This window comes from Lingula anatina, chromosome 3 (genome assembly GCF_051362555.1).
Source record: "Lingula anatina isolate TDL-2025a chromosome 3, LinAna3.0, whole genome shotgun sequence".
NCBI classification, from domain to species: Eukaryota; Metazoa; Brachiopoda; class Lingulata; order Lingulida; family Lingulidae; genus Lingula; species Lingula anatina.
Window position 1 is genome coordinate 16,872,772 of NC_141769.1, and position 19,326 is coordinate 16,892,097.

The 19,326-nt window shown below is 35.4% G+C and overlaps 2 protein-coding genes across 2 annotated transcripts in view; one reads left to right on the plus strand and one right to left on the minus strand.

Annotated features, from left to right (window-relative positions):
• The window catches only part of LOC106152353 (la-related protein 1), a 36,123-nt gene extending 29,896 nt beyond the window's left edge, over positions 1-6,227 (plus strand). Inside the window, exons 19-20 of the mRNA XM_013525905.2 lie at positions 278-408; positions 693-6,227. Of these exons, the coding sequence (XP_013381359.2) occupies positions 278-408; positions 693-1,232 (671 nt within the window). The 3' untranslated portion in view covers positions 1,233-6,227. The remainder of the gene's footprint in view (positions 1-277; positions 409-692) is intronic.
• The window catches only part of LOC106162319 (arginine--tRNA ligase, cytoplasmic), a 41,095-nt gene continuing 25,364 nt past the window's right edge, over positions 3,596-19,326 (minus strand). Inside the window, exons 11-15 of the mRNA XM_087009298.1 lie at positions 11,177-11,282; positions 8,949-9,062; positions 8,068-8,126; positions 7,432-7,682; positions 3,596-6,827 (exon numbers count right to left, since the gene is read on the minus strand). Of these exons, the coding sequence (XP_086865424.1) occupies positions 6,718-6,827; positions 7,432-7,682; positions 8,068-8,126; positions 8,949-9,062; positions 11,177-11,282 (640 nt within the window). The 3' untranslated portion in view covers positions 3,596-6,717. The remainder of the gene's footprint in view (positions 6,828-7,431; positions 7,683-8,067; positions 8,127-8,948; positions 9,063-11,176; positions 11,283-19,326) is intronic.

Below are 19,326 nucleotides of genomic sequence, written 5' to 3' on the forward strand. Positions count from 1 at the left end.
CAGTTTTAATTTTTTCTGATCTCTTCATGTAAAGCTACAGAAGCTAAGTCTTTTAACTATTATTAAGAGGCCCAGAGTCGGTTGAAATTTTGACTCCAATGGGTTCTCCTTGAATGACTGTTAATTTTGAAAATTTCATCAAAATTTGTGAAGAATGTTTTAGGCAATCTTGCCTACAAACAAACAGACAGAGAAACCTTTGCTGATGAAAATACAAAACATCACCTTGATGGCAATTGCAATAATTGCAACCATATTTTTATTTGATGATTTCCAGGTCAGTTGTATGGGTTGGAAAAGTTTTGGGCTTTCCTGAAATACTCTAGAAAGAACACTCTGGAAGTGGAACCCAAGCTGAAGGGCTGGTTAGCCAAGTACAAGAGACTGGAGGATTTCAGAGTGGATCAGGTCTCCCTTTTGCCAAATAATTGAATTAAAAAAATGGATTTCTTGTTGTTGTTACTTATAACTGCATGGTTGAAGTTTCTATTTTTATTTATTGGTTTCACTTACTATTTCTGCTGCTTTGGGCCAGTAGATTCTTAGACCCTTTTGATTCTAAGTGTAAATCGGCCATAAAGTTTTTAGCACCGACTGGAAATTTATCCTTAAAGAAGTTTACGTCATATTACCCCTTATCATCTGCAACTTATGAATTTACATGTTTGATATTTTGATTTTGCTTCTCACAGGTTGAGGAAACTGCTGAAGGCAAGCAAGAGGTCCATTTCAGTAGCATATCTGGTAGAAGTCGCAATCTCTCTGAGAGTGGCGGAAAAAGGGCAAGAAAGTCCTCTGAGAGCAAAGGAGATGGTGCTAGTGGAGGTGGAGGGCGTCGTTCAAGACACTCCTCTTCCCACAATCAACCCGACCAAGGCAAGTCTGAAAGTGCAACAGCTAAAGGAGTGGACCATACCAAGCATCCCAAGCACACACCTAGTGACCAATCTAAGAAAGCAGATGGCAAATCTAAAACTGACCAATCAAAAAAGGATGAGAAGGGAAAAGGGGACAGCCATCATCATCACCAGCAGACCAGCAAGTCGCACACCGCCAAGTCACATGACCATGGATCTAAGTCACATGACCACACTTCTGTAAAAGGTGCTCAAGCAAAATCCGCTGCTCAGGCCCAGGGCAGCGATCAGACTAAAACTGCTACTCAAGCAAGCTCAAAAAGCCAAGAGAGTAAAGGAGAAACAATAGAGGATTCTAAAACTACCAAGGGTTGAAAATGTCAAGATCAACCCAAGTGATATACAAACCTGTAGAGGACAGCTCAGTATTCATACATGTCTCTTCATTCTGGTTTAAGGCAGCTGGAAAAAAAAGACTTGCTTTCTTTGGCCATGATGATAGATTATTGATTTGTCTTGATCTCGGTAGGAAAAAAGTAGAAACAACCGTATACGGAAAACTGCATTAGTTTTTAAGAAGAAAGGGAGAAATTTGAAAAACCTGTTTTTGTGTTTGAAATGGTAACCCACAACTGGGGTCTTAGGAGGCCAGCCATCATTTTGAATTCAAGCGTGTTTTCTTGCATATATATAATTGTAGGTATACTTCAGGATAATTGCCACCATCACCTGTGCTAAAGTAAAAAAAAATGCATAGTATTGGTACACGTTTTTACTTGGAAATATTGGGCTGTGGGAATGAGTGGTTGTAGACTAAGACCATTAATCTGTTTGTCCAATGTATTTTGTGGCTATTGTTGTGCAGAGGTTGATTCGGATCTGGATAAAAAGAAGACAACAGCAAAGGGATTGTTTGATTTTTCTTTCTTTCTTTTTGAGTGCAGCAGAGGAAATGCTTACTAAGTTGTAAATAGTGAAAAAAAAAGTTTGGTCTGTGAAATTGTACAGCAGTGCTGTATTGAGAATATAGTGGTGGATTAGTTTTGAGGTTGGTAACAGTAGAGATAGTAGAGCATACAGACATATATAATGTAGTTATACATATAGACACACATATATATATCTGTTAATGTCAATGATTTTGTTTATCTTTTAACCTTTTCTACTAGAAGACCAAGTTTCTACTAGAAGACATCAGTTTGGTTGAGGAAGGGTGTGAATTTTATTACTGGCTTGCAGTGAGTTGCTTAAAATTTATTATTAAAATGAGATGGCCAAGTTGGAGGTGGTGTTGCGTGCTCCTTATAGGGTGTCTTATCCACTATATATATATATATATATATATATATATATATATATATATATATATATATATATATATATATATGGATAAGTGACTCAGCAATCACTATTTTGTTGAAGTGTCAAACAGTTTAAGGTGTATATTTTCTAGCCGTGGTATATTAGCCTGGTCAGTGTGAGAGCAAGCCTTGGAGATGCATCCTCAGCTTTTTAAGTTAAAATGTTGGCTGTTTTCCCCCTTTAGCTGCACTAGGGTATGAAGATGAATTCCCTTTGACCATCTAGAGCAGGGGCAGGTTTTTACCTTCTTGGTTTTCTAGAAGACATCTGGAGACATATTTCAGGATATTTCAAGTTTGGATTTCACTGTGGAGTACCATAGGCGAAGCTGTGAGCATTGTAAGATAAAATCTACCCCTTGAGTGTGTAGGACAAACCCATTAATCATATACATCCTGCGCTAAAAAAGCTTACATCATATAGATTATAATGGCAGTATGATTCAGAAGTTTCCCATATCTTTTCATTCATTTTTATTTATGAGCTTTTTTAGCAAAGAAAAATAAAAAAACTCAGTATAATGTAGATAGTCTTTAAAGTTCAAAGTTCAGCATGTACAGGGATGAAGGGATGAAAAAATTAGCTGCCAATAATATTAATGGTGACCGTGATGTCAGTTCATATTAGACACAGCCTTTACTTGAAAATGCTTTGCTTATTTGCCACTTAGTTGAATATGAAAATTAACCAGCAAGAACTGCCCATTTGTAAATTATATTCTGGAAATAAATATAAGTCTGTAAGCAAAGTGTAAGGAAAAAAATATAAAAAAAGATGAAAATACAAAAAAGGAATATAAAACCGAATGCTTATGTGACAATGATGGGAGTTGCTTATGTAGGACTTTGTCATAAATTACGATAATTCTACGAGAATAATGCAGGGCTATATCAGATAGTGCAACATCACAGTCTAGAAAATAACCAAAGGTTTACTTTTCAGGGAACTTGGTCAATCTGGTGTCTATACCAAGTAACTGCAGTTCACCGCTCAACTGTTTGAATAATAGAATGACTATTTCAATATGCTACAGTAAGATGAAATCTTTTTCCAATATGTTTAGTAGTTATCCAACGGATGAGGATACAACTTTTTTTTCTTTGGTGTCTTAGTCTATGATAATAACAGAAAGCTAGCACTTAAAAGAAATTGTGATAATATTTAAATAGGGATTGAATGTTACATTTGTCTGCAGCTGCCAACCCTTTTAATATGACCCTAATGTGATTATCTGCACCATTTAGATTGCTTGTTAGAAGGAATTGAATGTGTCACGGTCCTCTGAGTCTTCCAGGTTTTTTTGAAAGTTTAACACTGGATGATTTGATTTGAAAAATGAGCGATGGCTGCTTATCTGGCTATCTGTATGTGTGCCCCCCCCCCCCCCCCCCCCACTTCATTCATCCTCCCCATCATTTCATTCCTTTGATTGAGCATATAGACACACACACATGAGTGGAGGATTTCAATTGATGAATAACTTGGCTGAATGTTTGCTCCTGGTGGCAAATTAACTTGAAAAGGGAGAGGAGAGGAGGGGATGGGAGGGGATTGCAGAGTCCATTTGAAGGAAATTGACACATTTGATGCATATTTATAATTTATATTGTATGACTTCATGGCACCAATCCTTTGGCTCCAATGGAATGGGGTACTCTTGTGGTTAAAGGAATGACATTAGCATAAAATTTCTGTATTATATTTAGGACAAGCCTGTCGTGTTATAAAAGTGTTACGAGTTTGCCAACTTGTATTAACTGACACGTACTAGCTGTAAGTTCTTCAGTATCTGGTATCTGGCCAAGTGGCTTCCCGCAGAGTTTCAGAAATCATTGAAACTCCAGCCCCTGCTTTGCCAAACTGTGGAGTAAACCCTACATGCACTGGGTTTGTGTATGTGATGTATTAGATTACAAGTAGTGAAAAAAATGTTAGGTATTCAATTTGTATTCAGTGATATTGACGTCCTTAGCAGCTTACCATGTTGAGTAATAATAAGTAAGTTTTCACTATGCAGGGACAGAAGAAAAAAAAATGCACATACTCATCTTTTCTGTGGATAAACAAGATGTACAGTTATTATGTTTTATTATTATTATAAATATTATTACCATTGCATCGTATTTTAAGCTTGGTGGTAATTACATATATCTATTCAGCATAACCCGATTAATAATTAAGTGCAAAGAGTTAGGTTTTGTGGTAACTAGATGGCAGTTTGTTATTATTATTATTATCATAATTTTAAATTCACTTTGGGTTGTTGATTTGTTCATTACATTATGATATTTGTGTTGTGTGATTCTGAATGCGTGTATGTAGAATGATGTTTTGCTTTTATGCTACAGAAAAAAAAAATGGGTGTAATTTTATTTAGTTCAATTTACCATGACTGGGATTAGAGAGAGCCAGGGAGAAATGACTGGAATAGAAATACTGGATGTCAAATTAAGTGCAAATAACACGCAATGGATTGAAATTGAAGCTAAGAAGAGGGAGAACTTTGCAAAGTATACAAAAATGCGGTTTTAATTATATATCTTAGCCAAAACATTTGGTTAATATTAAGTTGTTTTATAAAGTTATTCTGTTGTGAATAGGAATATTTTTTTTCTATAAATTTGAGGCACTAAATCAGTGCCACTTATTTTCAGTGTAATTAAGTCCAACAATATACTGTCTTTACACGTTTTGTTGAGGCATTAATTCTGTACCCTTTATCATGTTGATTCAAAAAGCTCGTGGCAAGAAGAGCCATATACTGATGGTTTGCTGAGGTGTGCCACTTCCATTCAAACTGGATGCTCTCAGAAGCATAGTAGTGACCATATGGCTTTTTTTATCCCATCATCCCAGCCATCCAACTGACATCTTGGATTTATGAGAGCAGGTGTTATCTATTTCTAGGGACGCATTATAACAGTGGACCCACTAAAAAGCTTGCTCTCTAATCCGTTAATAGACACTGAATAGATTCCCTGTGGGGAAGTATTCAAGTGGGTCGGCCATATTCGACCCGTGGACTAGTTAGTCCACTGTTCTGAATGCGGCCTAAAGGATCATTTCTGCTAGCAGTGTATCAAATATGTTGGCAGACATTGAAGCCACTGATACCTTCAGAGATTTGCATTGTTCGTCAGTATCTGGTCAGATGGAAACTGGCAATGTTTACTTTGCATCAGTACAAATCGTCAGCGTATTGCTCATTTGTCTCCTGTTCACTTCTTTTCAAGCAAAATGGTGAGAAGAGGGGGAGGGGGGTCCCATTAACCATTTGTTCCAACAGAAACTCAAAACTAAATAAGTTGTTTTTTAAGAAGTTAAGAGAAAAAGTAAAATTTTGACAGGTTTTTCAAATAGAACTTACAGTTTCGCATTTTTGAATAATAAGGACTTGAAAGGCTGTTTTATTTATAATTTATAGGTTTCCAGTTTGGAAAATCAAATTCTTTTGCCTGCTATCCCATACAGTTATATTATGGGTGAATTATTTCGCACTTTTGGTAAATATATGGATAAAAAAAAAAAAAAACCCTGGTGGTGAGAATGGAGTGAACAGAGGGCAAGTAAGAAAATAGTTACAGGTGCTCTGTAATCCAGTTATAGCTATTGTTTGTGTGAACTGGGTTTTAATTTTCTGTGAATATGCTACAAGTCTACCTTGTATTATGTCAGTGCTATGTTATGTTGCAAATTTGATTCAGTTTGAAGTGTTTCTTATATGTATCACATTTAACCTTACATGTGTCCGTCAATGAAAATCCATATAAAGATATATATCTTTACTTGTTATTATAAGTAGTAGCAGTTGTGGGTAAATTGGGATTATTTAACCATTTAGTTCTTTACTTGTGTTATTGAACCAGACATGGTTATGTTTTGTTGAAAGTAGATCATTATACTCTGTTGTCATGCATTATTATTATTATAATTAATAGAAGTATAATAGTATTATTTAGAAGTTACTAGTGTAGTTGGGGTAGTTGCAGAATAAAAGAAATAACCCAACTTTTCGTTGTCTCATTTCTTTGCTTCTCAGTTCGACTCTACTGGTGTAAGATAATATTGAGGAAGCTGCACTGTTTGTAATGATTTTAAATCATTCAGTTTTGAATTTTGACCATTCTAAAATTTCACATCAAGTTACTTTCCTTAGATTATCCAAATTGCCCCCCCTCCCCAAAAAAAAAAAAAACAAAAAAACTTTAGCTTTTTCTATGTATAATCTGTGACCAGAGTATGCCTAATACAATTTGTATGAATAAATCTAAGAAGCCATGTGTGATAACAGTCACAGTGGTATAAACTATATTCCATATTTCCTCTGTTTAAATTATGAACGATCTGCCTCCATATTTCTTCTGGATGTCCACCACAAGTGTTTGATTTTGTTTCAACTGCAGATATCATTTTGCAACAACCATCAATGATTTTTCAATTTACAGAACTTTGTCAAATTTCGACTGGTAGATTTTGCCCTGCTCAATAGGTGTCGCCACTACATTCTTCCCACTGGTTTTATTCCCAGAATGTTGAACCCAGCAGCCATGACGGAAGCTGCAGCCTCACAAAGAAGCAGACGATTCATGTTCACCTTAAGAATCTCCCCTGAAAGTAATAAATATATTCTAATTAAATGGCATCATCAATTCTCATATTCTTTTTTTTTTTTTTTTTTTTTTTGCAGTAGAAATCAGTTCAGTTGACACATTTGAACTGCATGATCTAATAAGTGATTTACTGACAAAGTCAATATAATTAGTGAAGCACTTACATAATGCAAACCTTCACAAAGAAAAATAATTAACTTATAATTAACCATTAAACAATGGAACACCACCAAAATCTTATAACTTTAAAGTAAGACCATTTGTGATCCTATCTTGAAAATTTCATCAAAATCAGTCAAAAATATTTTGAGTCAGACTGGTGATAAACAAACAGAAAACAAAAATAATTAGTGAATTCCTTGATGGAGGTAAGTACAGGCCCTTAGCCAGGGGGGGTTCGGGGGGTTCGAAAGAACCGCCCCTTTTGCTGGGAAAAGGTCCACTCTGGGTAAAATTTGATCTAGGTACATGAAGTTTCAATGGGAAAAGGTCCACTTTTTCAGAAAAAGAACCCCCCTTTTGAAATTGCTGACTACAGGCCTGTAAGTATCACTGATAACGGTATAAAAAAACATGAATACAATAAATAATGTTCCACTCACCAGTCTTCTTGTCCTTTTCTACACAGTAACATGCATCATAGAACTCAGTGAAAGTGGTAGCCATTTCATACAAGTAATCGCATAGAGTGTGCATGTAAAGATCCTCCGCCACCTTCAGGATAATTTCTGGGAATTTCACGATGCATTTGGCCAATTTCCATTCCTTAGGATGGTCCACTTTCCAAGATTCTGTGCTCTTGGATGCTTCTTTAAGTTGCTCTGGTGTGACTCCAGCAGTTCGAGCAATTGATCTGAAAGTAAGTACTTTTTTTTTTAAATAAACTCATACCAGTGCATACTAAAATATAACCAAAGCTTTGAGGGAGTTATAATAATTATTGTGTAAAGTTTAAGATATGGCATAAGAACACATTAATTTTTCAAATTGGTAATCATACAATGATACATAGTTACACATAAAAATGTTAATCACCAAACACCAAACCTGCACAAGAGTTCAACACACATAATGCAGAGCTTTAAAAATGAAGTCATTCATCGTAATTAAAATTACAATGCAATAAATATTACAATAAACAAAACTCTGTGGAGAGTGAAAGAAAGATCATGTATGGGTCAGCAGGAGGGGAATAGAAGGTTGGGGGGGGGGGGGGAGGAAGAGGAGGAGTAACTCACTTTATTCTCATGTAGGCATACAGAAGATACACTGCAGTATTTCCCTTGTCATCCAACATCTGAAAAGAGAAAGAGATAAAAATCTTTAATTTTGCAAAGGTGGCAAGAGGATGAAATTTCTCTTCTCCTGTAACAGGTTTTTCTCTCTAGTTACTTCATTGTTATCAAACTGAACATCAGGCATCTTCATGCTAGCTTGTCAATGCAGGGGTGGATCCAGGATTATCTGAAGGGGGAGGTCCGCAGAAGCGAAGCTGCCCTCCCAACTCCCCTGGCATGGTATTTTAGAGGGAAAACTGTGCCATGCAGTACTGTTTAGAACTATGATTCAGCTAGTCAAAATCCTAATTTCAAGAGGAGATCATTGGTGTGATCTTTTTTCAGACATTGAAAGGGGGAGGGGGGGTCAGGACCCCCCCCCCCCCCCCCCCCCCCCCACAAATCCGCCACTGCAATGTACAGGTGTTGTATTCAATATGTACTGCATATAACATAAGCTGAATACGGTTCCTCATTTCAAATTAAAGGTGAAAACACAGCTCTTGGTTGATAAATGTGAATTTTAATTTATTCTTAATCTATGCATACAGCTACTTGTTATGAAAAGCTGCATCTTGCTTCTGCATTATAAGATATTTAATATATTAGTATCTTTAGGCAGTATAAGATATTAAACAAATTTTACCAAAGGAATAGACAGAAATATGTTATGGACTTTTTATTTACTTTACCTAAAATAAACTGTTTTCAAAACCAGGCATGAGGTTTGCACTCGAGCCAAAATCACGTATAATCTTTCTCTTAAGCCAAAACCTCAAGTAATGGTTCAAAACCCAGCAATTTTTTTTCACCCAAGCAAAACCCCAGTGATGGCTTATTACCTTGTCAAAGGAGAAGACATAGTCGTTAGTTCTGTTATGAGATAAGTCGGCATATTTAATGCACCCGTAGGCAACGGCTTCCTGAGCTGCTTTCAACTCCTCGGGAGTCAGTACCTAAAATGATAATTTAATGATTTTCACACTTATAATAATAATAATAATAGTAATAATAATAATAATAATAATAATAATAATAATAATAAACTTTATTTAAAGAGGGTAAAAAATGTGAAGTGTACACACTTATCTTACACATGGCCCTCTGGGGAGTTAGCACAAAACATTGTGTTAATGAATAAAAGATGAATAAATTAATGAAATGAAAATAATAATGAAGTAAAATAATTGTGTTAATGAATAAAAGATGAATAAATTAATGAAATGAAAATAATAATGAAGTAAAATAATAATGAATTTATAGAAATATGCTAGAACCCATTTAAATTGAAAAAAAAAAGTAAGGCTTTAAATTTAGAACTAAATTTTAAAGCGCATTCAGAACAGCTAGCTAACAGATCCGCAGATTAAATATAGCTGACCCACTTGAATGCTTGTTGCGTAATCCCCACAGGGAATTTATTCAGTGTCTAATCGGGAATTAAGCGGCAAGCTTTTTAGTGAGTTGCCATATTTGATCCATGGATCTGTTAGTCCGCTGTTCTGATTGTGCTCTTAGTCATCTTAGACCCCATTTCCAGAGATTAGATCGATCTACTTTAGATTGACCTAACTCCCTGGGGGTTCATGCTAAATAGCTGTCAGCCGGGCGGATACAAAAGTTAATTACCCCCTTACAGCTTGTAGTAGGCGGGACGGACATTTAAGCCGGATTATCTGACAGTAATCTAGTGAGACCCCCTGCGGGGATAGATCGATCTAAAAGCTCTGGGAATAAAGCCTCATACCCAAGATAAATTAGCAATCAGAGGCATAGCAGTCCATTTAAATGAAATAATGTATATGACCTATAAAAAGACAGTAACAGTTACAGAGTAGCATTGGCTCTGGTTATGTGAATGCTAATAGCATTTAGCAAGTAAAACACCAGTCCTTTGCTACACAGGGTACCGATTCATTAATGAAAGATGTAATATTCTTCCCATTATCAGCTGTAACACGCAAACATGCCTGCAGATGATGTGACAGGCATGATAAAATATGACAGGTATGCATTTTAAATGGAACCACAATAATCCCAAATCAATTTTCTCACTTAACCTGTCAGAGCTCTGGGAATCAGTTGGCTATCATGCAACAGCTTTGAGAAGCCTTTTATTTAAAATTTATTAATAGGTGTGAAACTGATTTTTACCTTTTTACAGAACACATGCACACACGCATGCATTCACAGGAAAGTAAAAAGGTGTGAATCAATCCAATATCTGTACCAACTATATAGATGTAAAAAATTGCATAGTACCTCAGTATTATATATATGTATGTCTATACAAACATAAGACTTATTGCCTTAAGGATACTGTAAAAGTCTGCCAAAATCTGCCTTACATACATTCTTTTGGATAACAAATAAATCTACGTGGGTTCAGTGACTAAATTAATTAGCATTTTCACACATGACAAGGGAAACATTATAATTGGGATTTTGGGGTAAAAATGGAAAAATCGATTACTCAAATTTCTCCTTTACCTAAACACCTACGAACACCATTTCAACAACAATTTAATGCAACTTTTAGTACTCCAAAACCCTGCCAGCAGTCCAATTATTTCATTTAATTGGACTGTTTTTGCCAGTGATTTTTCTTTAAGGCTTTTGTTCAGATTTTACTGCTGACAAAACAAAATAATGCCTACGTTTAATGATAATCTGTAATAAGGGACTCTTAACTCCATAACAAAAAATATTTAAACCAAAATGCAGGCATGGGATCGAGGCCTATATACTAGTGGTCAACTAGGCCAATTTTAGTGATAAGAACTTGTTTAGGAATGTTATTCCCCATACCAATGGTCATTTCACCTCAAAATAGAAAGGCGTTAAATTAATGATGAAAGCTTTGAGTTGCCTATGCTTATACACAGCAACAAGAAATATAAACTGCAATATTAAATAATTTCAAGGGGATTTTTTATTATTTTAAATCAGTACAAATGTAGATGCATTATTGAATAATTTGATGTAGGAAAAACTCATTTCAGGAATCTGGATGGTAATAAACACTTACCCCTAAAACTAATGAGAAACACATTGTGTTAAACATGTTTACCTTATCCCGTTCTTTTTCCTTCAGTTTTGCCTCGCTCCTCTTCAACCCTTCGTCCAGCAAATCCACCAGTCGAACTGTCTCTCCTGACCGGGTCTTGAACTTCTTTCTGAGAACGAAAAAAGAGCCCTTATTAGTGATCCTGCATCTAAGAAAGTTAGAAGTTGCACTCTGTGCTTAAAGAAGTGGACCTCTGCCATGATCAGGTTACAACAGTTTAAGATATCATGGTTCTTTTAGAAGTTCCACAAAATATAACTGTATACATTTAAAAGACAAAACTCTATACTTTAAAATGGTTCGAAAATAAAACATTATTTCTTGAGGACCCAACATTTTGAAACATCTTACTACTTCGCAATCAAGTTTCACACCTATGTGAAATTAATTCATTTTTTAAAGTATATGTATATTTTATCAGAAAAAGATATATATATATGCCATTTAAACCTAGACAATTTTATCTGAGCTACAAGAAGATCCATCTGAGCAAACAACAAAAATTATTATTGATCCTGCGACTTCCTGCTTAAAAAAGTTGTTCATCACACGTGAAATTCATCAAATCGCATATCCTGTCTTCCTCTTCAGTTTCACATTTCTGTGTTTTAAAAGCCATTAGGAAATCAATATGCATTAATATTTTCCATGGGGGGTGAGGGGAGGTTGAAACTGACCAGTAGTTCCATTTCACTGTGTCAAGATAGTATAGGCTCTGAGGGTTTCCTTGTCAAAATATGTTTTTGTCTAACTGATAATTTTATTCAACAAAGGAAAATGAAGGAAACATTAAAAACTTTTTGTGAAACAAGTAACTTGACTATAATAAATATATGTATACCTGCAGGTTTTAATAACTTGTTAAACATCCTTTTTTAAACCACCCACCCACCCATTCTTTCATATTAGACAGTCTGACAATAATGCCAGTTCTGATAATACAAAACTGTAACCTACAAAAATTCACTTCTCAAAACAGGTTTTGTTTGAATTACATCCTCTATCATTTTTTCCATTCCTAAAGGCACAGACATTTAACAGTTTGATACAGTGCTGCTACTTTTATTACAATACTGAAGCCTTCAAAGATTCACTTCTTACAAAACCTTTTTGAACCTACCCATAGTAATTGGTGTATTTAGCATGGGCGTAACTAGGCATACGCACGGATGCACTGTGCGTACAATTTTTTTGAGCCAATCATGATATTATTCTCTATAAATTTAGTGTATTTTCACGAAAAATCCTCTTCGATTGCAAGTTAGAGTCACCTGAATGTACAAATCTTCTGTATGAATCGTATACGCACCATTGTTCTGACGCCCCCCGTCTCGTTTGCTTTCACAGAACTGAGGTAAATAAACAATACTAGCTACCTCCAGAAGTCCTATCTTAATCGTCCATCTAGCTGGAACTTCCTTTACCTCTTAATTGGAAGTTTGAATGCCCTTCAACTCTCAGGTAGCCTTTGTCTTAAGTGTGTCGAATGCACACTCGATGGCGATATTTATCTCAGATAAAAATCTACCTGTGTTATTTTCAAACAGCAGCTCCAGCACACCTGAGGACACTAGATAAAATCTGGACAACGGGCTTTATAAGGAGCCAGAGAAACAAAAAAAATATTTCCTGCAAAACTGTAAAGAATTTTGACACGGACTTGACCCAGCTTAACCCTCTAAACTAACAGGGTGATATGGGCAATTTTCACAAACAAACAGAGCTTTATCCTGTAATATAATTGGTTGATTTTGGATGATACCATATATAAGTTCAACTTTTAGAAGATTCATCTTTAAGCTGACCATGGACATGACGAATAATATAGCAAGAAGGTGTAAGAATCCTACAACGATCAACTGTTCTTAAGATTATTTTCTGACAACTCGGGATAACTGCAACAAACCACATCGAACAAAGGTGCCTCACCGTTATTTAGAATTTAGCTTGATACAAGCGGGCATAATTTGCATATGTTTTCATAGTTTGTGTCAGTAAGCCCCTAGTTCAATAAATATACCATTCTAAGCAAGGCTTTTTTCAGCGAGTCCTCCAGCTGCCAATTGGACGGCAGCTGATTAAAAAAGTCTTAACTTGTCGGGGCAGCTGTGGACGTCGTATGAAATTCCATTGCAGTAATTTGACGTATGAATATTAAACTTCTTTCTAGTGCACGGTGTTTTTCAGTCACGACGTAACTACTACCTAAAGCTTACAAAACACAATAAAAGGTTTCCATTAACTTTAAAATACATAATGCAGAAGTGACAAGAATGATCTACATTCGGTACAAAACACGTGTAGGCCCTAAATGAAATATGACCTAACTTGCCGCTAAATTATGAAAGGGGACACCTTTCGGATCTTTATACGTATGGCATCTGACAAAGCTAATACATAAGAAAGGCAATATTTATATCCTCGGCGAGAGATTCTTCGCAATCCGAAACAGACTAGAAGGCAATTTTCATATTTGTTCAAGAGACTTCGTTAACCGAGGATCGGGAACAAGAGATAGTTACCGACCGCAGCGAGACAAGAAGCCAATTTTCGTATCTTCAGCGGGAGATCGAGCGTGATCTGAGCGAAAAGAGAAAGTGATTTTCACATTCGTTCAATGGACTTCGTTCGCAGAAGATTGTCAGCCAGAGATCGTTCGCGATCCGAGTGAGACGAGAGGGCAATTTTTATATTCATACAAGGGCGGTCTTTCGTGGAAGAGCGTGATGGGAGATCGGTATCAATTATTTTTAACCCTCTTTCCCAATGAAATTTATTATTAAAAAAAGACTCCATTAATTTGTACCCCACCCCCACCCCCGCTCACGGCTTTTGGAAAAGTTTGAGGCCCTGAAATTCTGAAGTAAGATACAGATGGCAATTATGGACGGCCTGCACCCCAATGCCGGAAAAAGCGTTGGTCCTGGGTGAAATAATTTACTGGAACTTAATTATACTGTGGGAATATTTTAAACTTTAAGTAATGATTTTATAAACGGTGAAAACTAAGCTATTATATTTGGCACATATAATTTAAACTGCCCTTCATCTTTTGCGTAAGTCGATCTACATTTAGCTATACCTGGGAATTTTGAAATTCTGTGCGTACAATTTTAAAAGGTCTGGTTACGCCCCTGTTTAGTTATATTCTTATAAGTCCAACAATAGTTTATACATGCTAGAGATTATTTAACAGATCAGTTTAGTGGTGTTCAGGTCTTTGGGTCTAGAAATAAAATGTTTTACATGTTTTTATGCACCACTTTAAAATATTTTACTTCTGTCCCCGTGTCTAATTTACTTGGTTTTACTACATAGTTGACAATTGATAACATCTTCATTTAAAAAAAAAAAATTGTGCTAGACATGGAGTCTGTCACATTGTCCCAACATCAGCTTAGATAACACCAAGAAACAGGTTATACATTAAGATAAAAAAAATACAGAGCTAAAAACTCCAGGAATTATCCAAGAAACAGTATCATCCACTAAAGAGCCCATTTATCCTGATATTTTTCAGGTAATCAGTTTGATTGGAGCTCCATTATAGACATCAATCAAACACGAGGTAATGGCAGCCATTTAAAGACCACCGCACTGAGCATCATTATGCAGCTGTTAAGAAAACTGAACCAGCTCAATATGTAAGTATTCACTGTCAGCAGATACGAGGTGTCCCAGTATCAACCATCTTGGCACGTAAGGAAATTATCTCCAGAGAACCAATTGTCCTGCTCAGATTATCTGACAGACAAGTTTGACAAAAACCCTAATAGCATGTCTTACCCAGAACAGAACACATCTCAAAGTGGAGTCCACTGCTTTCTATGCTCTAGATCTGTGCAAGATGAGGAATATGCACGAGTGAAAAAACATTTTTTTCATCCATAAAAATTAAAGGTAAATAAAAAAATAACTAGTAAAGCACTCAGAATGTGCAAACATTTACCAAAGCATTTCAATTATCATAATATATCATCAATTAATTAATCACTACCCAAATCTGATTGATTTTAAGCTGGCCCATTTCTAACCTATCCTGAACATTTGATCAAATCAATCCCCAACTTTTTAAGTTATAGGCAATCAGTCTAAGGCCCCATTCAGAATAATACGGGACTAACTTGCCCGAGGGTCAAATATGGCCAACCCATTTGAATACTTCGGAATATCTTTTCAGTGTCTATAAGCGGATAAGACAGCAAGCTTTTTAGTGGGATGCCATATTTGACCCTCGAATTAGTTATAGTCCCTTGTTCTGAATGGGGCCTAAGAGTAACTAATTCCAAGATTTTTAACTCGAAGTTAAACTTTAGCATGAACCACATATTGTTAAAGTCATCTTAGGACAAGTAATACTTTCTGATCATATCCTAAAAGAGAAATGACGCATATTCATGCCACAAAAGATAATTAATTTTACCATCTTATAAATAACTTTTCCATCAACCATCTTGACACAGTTTAAAATCATGCAGAATCTGTAAGATAGTGTGCTAATTGAACTTGAAGGGATAGTGGACTTTGTAAAGCAATCTCTTAAACATGGGTTAAGGACTTTTGGACTTTTTAAGTCTTAGGGATTGTTAAAGAGTTACCGAGTGTCAGGAAAGGATGACCACAGGTTGGTTAGTTGGAAAAAATAAGGTTAACCCAAGGCAATTTTGTAAAGCATATTAAGTTTCTGCAGGAGTCTCCTACACTGCACTCCTAAATTTAACTAACATTATGATACCAAAAAAAAAGAAATTAAAATCCTTCCAATTGACTTACACAAATTAGGCACTTGCTCCAGCTTTGAAGATAATAATAATAATAATAGTAATAATAGTATATACTAGGATTGACAGCTAAAGCCTATTTGCATGGTATTATTACTTTGGTATCAATTTTTTGCTGCAATATACCCTCTACCATTTTCACATTGGATAAATCACATTAGCCTTATAATAAACAATGGTATATGTGATACAGGGTTGATAAAAATTAAATTTCCAGTTTGCATCCTTTAATCTTTGTAACTAGGTAACTAGCAGTAAAATTATCTTTTTGTAATCAAGAAATGGCATCCCAGGATACTATAGTAAGTGCGAGTCTCAAATTCACACAAATGGCCTGGACAGCATAATTGAAAAGATCCAGTTTTTGAAAAGACAAAACATGTCATGGAAAGCCATTTGAGCGTGTACAAAATGCATGCTTGAGTCAGGTTACTCAATCCACTACTTCTTATTAAACATCAAACATAAAAAAAGCTGAGAGTACGTACATGGGGATAATACTTGGGACTGGTTTCCCCAAAGAAATATGACCCAAAAATTGGTCCAAAACACACACAACCTAATCCACTACATTGAATAAAGAATAAGTCATGAGTGATGCATTTTTTTGGTATAAAATAGTTGATGCAATATTTTAATTCAACTGGACTGCTATAAAGAACAGTTTGATCCTCAGATTAACTGATCTACAAATCAAATATGGCAGACAGGCTTGAGAGCAAAAGCCACATGATCCCTTAATGGTCTCCCGCCTACCACATGCGCCATCCCTGGAGGGGCCTAGCAATTAAGTCTCGAAGCCATTTTAATTTAGCTTTAATTGCTAGGCCCCTACAGGGATGTGCCTATGGTGAGATAGACTATAAGGGGATTATACAGCTTTGCTTTCAAGTGGGTCTGCCATATTTGATCCCCGGATCAGTTATTTAGTCAGAGGATCAAACTATTCTGAATGTGGCCAAATTTTTGTTTAAAACTTAAGACCGATTTATCAGGCTAAACGCTCTCTTGTGAAACCTGCCCCTAGTCAAATTATGACATATTTAAGAGAATATCTTGAATCTCCTGTCTGGTAATTTCCGGGAATGGTGACATGACACTATCAAAACAAATTGCATTTCACCGCCCTGCTATGGTAGGAGATAATGAAGCCTTGAAAGAATTATGGCATAAAAAATTAAACCTAAAACCATCTTCTATAATTATCCACTAAATCAGTTTTGCTCCTCATCATCATTAATTACTCAGGAGTCATTACCGTTGAGATAACTGTTCATTAATAAAGAAACATTTACACCAAGCAGAGCCATGTATTAATATCCTGTAATAATGCCTGCTTATTTCATCAACTCAGTCAAAAATTACCAAGTCCAAATGGAAGAAAGAGTGAAATTTTTCGTAATCAACAAAATTAATCAGCAATGACTGTTAGCCAGAGTAATTTCCACTAATTCAGCATTATCTATAAACTATCTACACAATTAGACATATATTATTCAAAGATATTAAGATTTGTCATGTTTTTGACAAGTGTCATTTAGAACTATTTTCTCTGGCGCAACTATAACTGCAGACGACAGCCTACATACCACTTTTAATTGCCATTAAATTTAAATTAAACTTAAAAAGAAATATAAAAAAAAAGAATGTAATAATAAATGTAGGTGATAATAATTTTAGTAAAGGCACTTGTAGTTCTAACTCTGAGATTGTGGAATCATGGTCAGTTGTTAAAAATGTCAACATCCTCTATAGATCTCATTATTACTACATTAGTGGAAAATCAGGATGTAATCTGATCATTTTGTGACGCCAGAATAAGATGTAATTTCATTAAATTTCTAAAAATAATTATTTTACATGTACAATAGGATAAAGCTGTTTCCTGCTAGGCAAATACCAGTATAATTGTATTCAGACAAGAAACAGTTTTATACAATACGTCTGAACTTAAAAAGCACAACTTGAAAGTACTCCCAGAGTACAGAGAAAATACTTATAAAATAAAACCTTAAAAATATTAGGGGACCTGAATTATGTTGACATTGTAATTATCACTTCTCTCCTTCGTATTTACTGCCCCTCCTAAAAAATTCATCAAAATTTGGAAGAACGCTCTGATAAATCTTGCCAACCACCACACAAATGGACATATCAAGACCAATGGAAATAAAGCCTTCTTCATTGGCAGAGTAATTCAGTTAAAAAATGTATTTTACATTATACTTATATGATAACTTTTGATATATCTTCAGTGAGGAATCCTATCAGTCATAAATTTCTCTTGTTACCTTGAAAAGTTATTGTTAATGATGCTATAAATGTTGACACCATCTCAACCTGTTAGCAAACAGATAAGAACATAAGACTTGGAATACACAAATAAAACAATCAATTTTGACACCTTATATCAACCATGCAATTGTTCCATGTATAATTACATACATCTGTTCCATTATTTATAACTGACTCACAACCAAGAAGAAGGCATTAAAGGCAAATCATAATATGAACAGACATCTTATCCAAAACATTGTTGCAAAACATCCAGTTATTTCCCCTGCCACTAAAGCAGATCATTACATTTGAAAAAAAAATTACTTAATATTACCATTTCTATACTCCCCCTTAAATCCTTGTCTGCTTTTCTCAATTACAAAATCAATTGTCAGGTTGCCATAAAGCCTGTACAAATGCGACCACAAAGTTCCAAATAGCACAACTTGAATAAATAAAGCTTAATATTTCCTGAAAAAAAAGGCATTTGATCAGTTTTTTTCTGTGCTGTCATAACTCTCTGCAGTTTTTATAAAAGCTGATTTAAATAAGTGCATCCTTACATGGGAGTGATGTGGGCATAGCTACATGTAGTTTCATACAGGGAAAACAAGAGCAGGGGTAATCCTAAAGAGGGGCGAGAAATGGACATTTTTTCATCGGAGCACCTAGGTATGTATGCACAGACAGAAAACTGAATTTTAGGAATGTTACTAATGAAGCCACTGGTAGTAGATGTCAGTCTGTTGATGTCAAACCTTGATGATGAATGAACAATTGTCAATAACAAAAGACCCAAAATGACAATTTTGGCTCACAAAAAGTTATCCACCGCTAGTCTAAAAAGTCTCTTACTGCATAAATCCACAACAGCAACCAGCCAAAATGTTGCCTCCAAAATCTCATACATTGCACAAATAAATAAATAAATAAATAAATAAATAAATGAACAAAGTGGTGCAATATTTTCTCCAAGCTGTGTTAAGACACTGAAGTGAACCTGCATGGTTCATAAAAGGTACCCTGTAAGCTACTTAATTTTCAGACGTGCTAGTGTGAAGTGATCATTAGGGCTTCATTTCTGTGGCTAAGTTA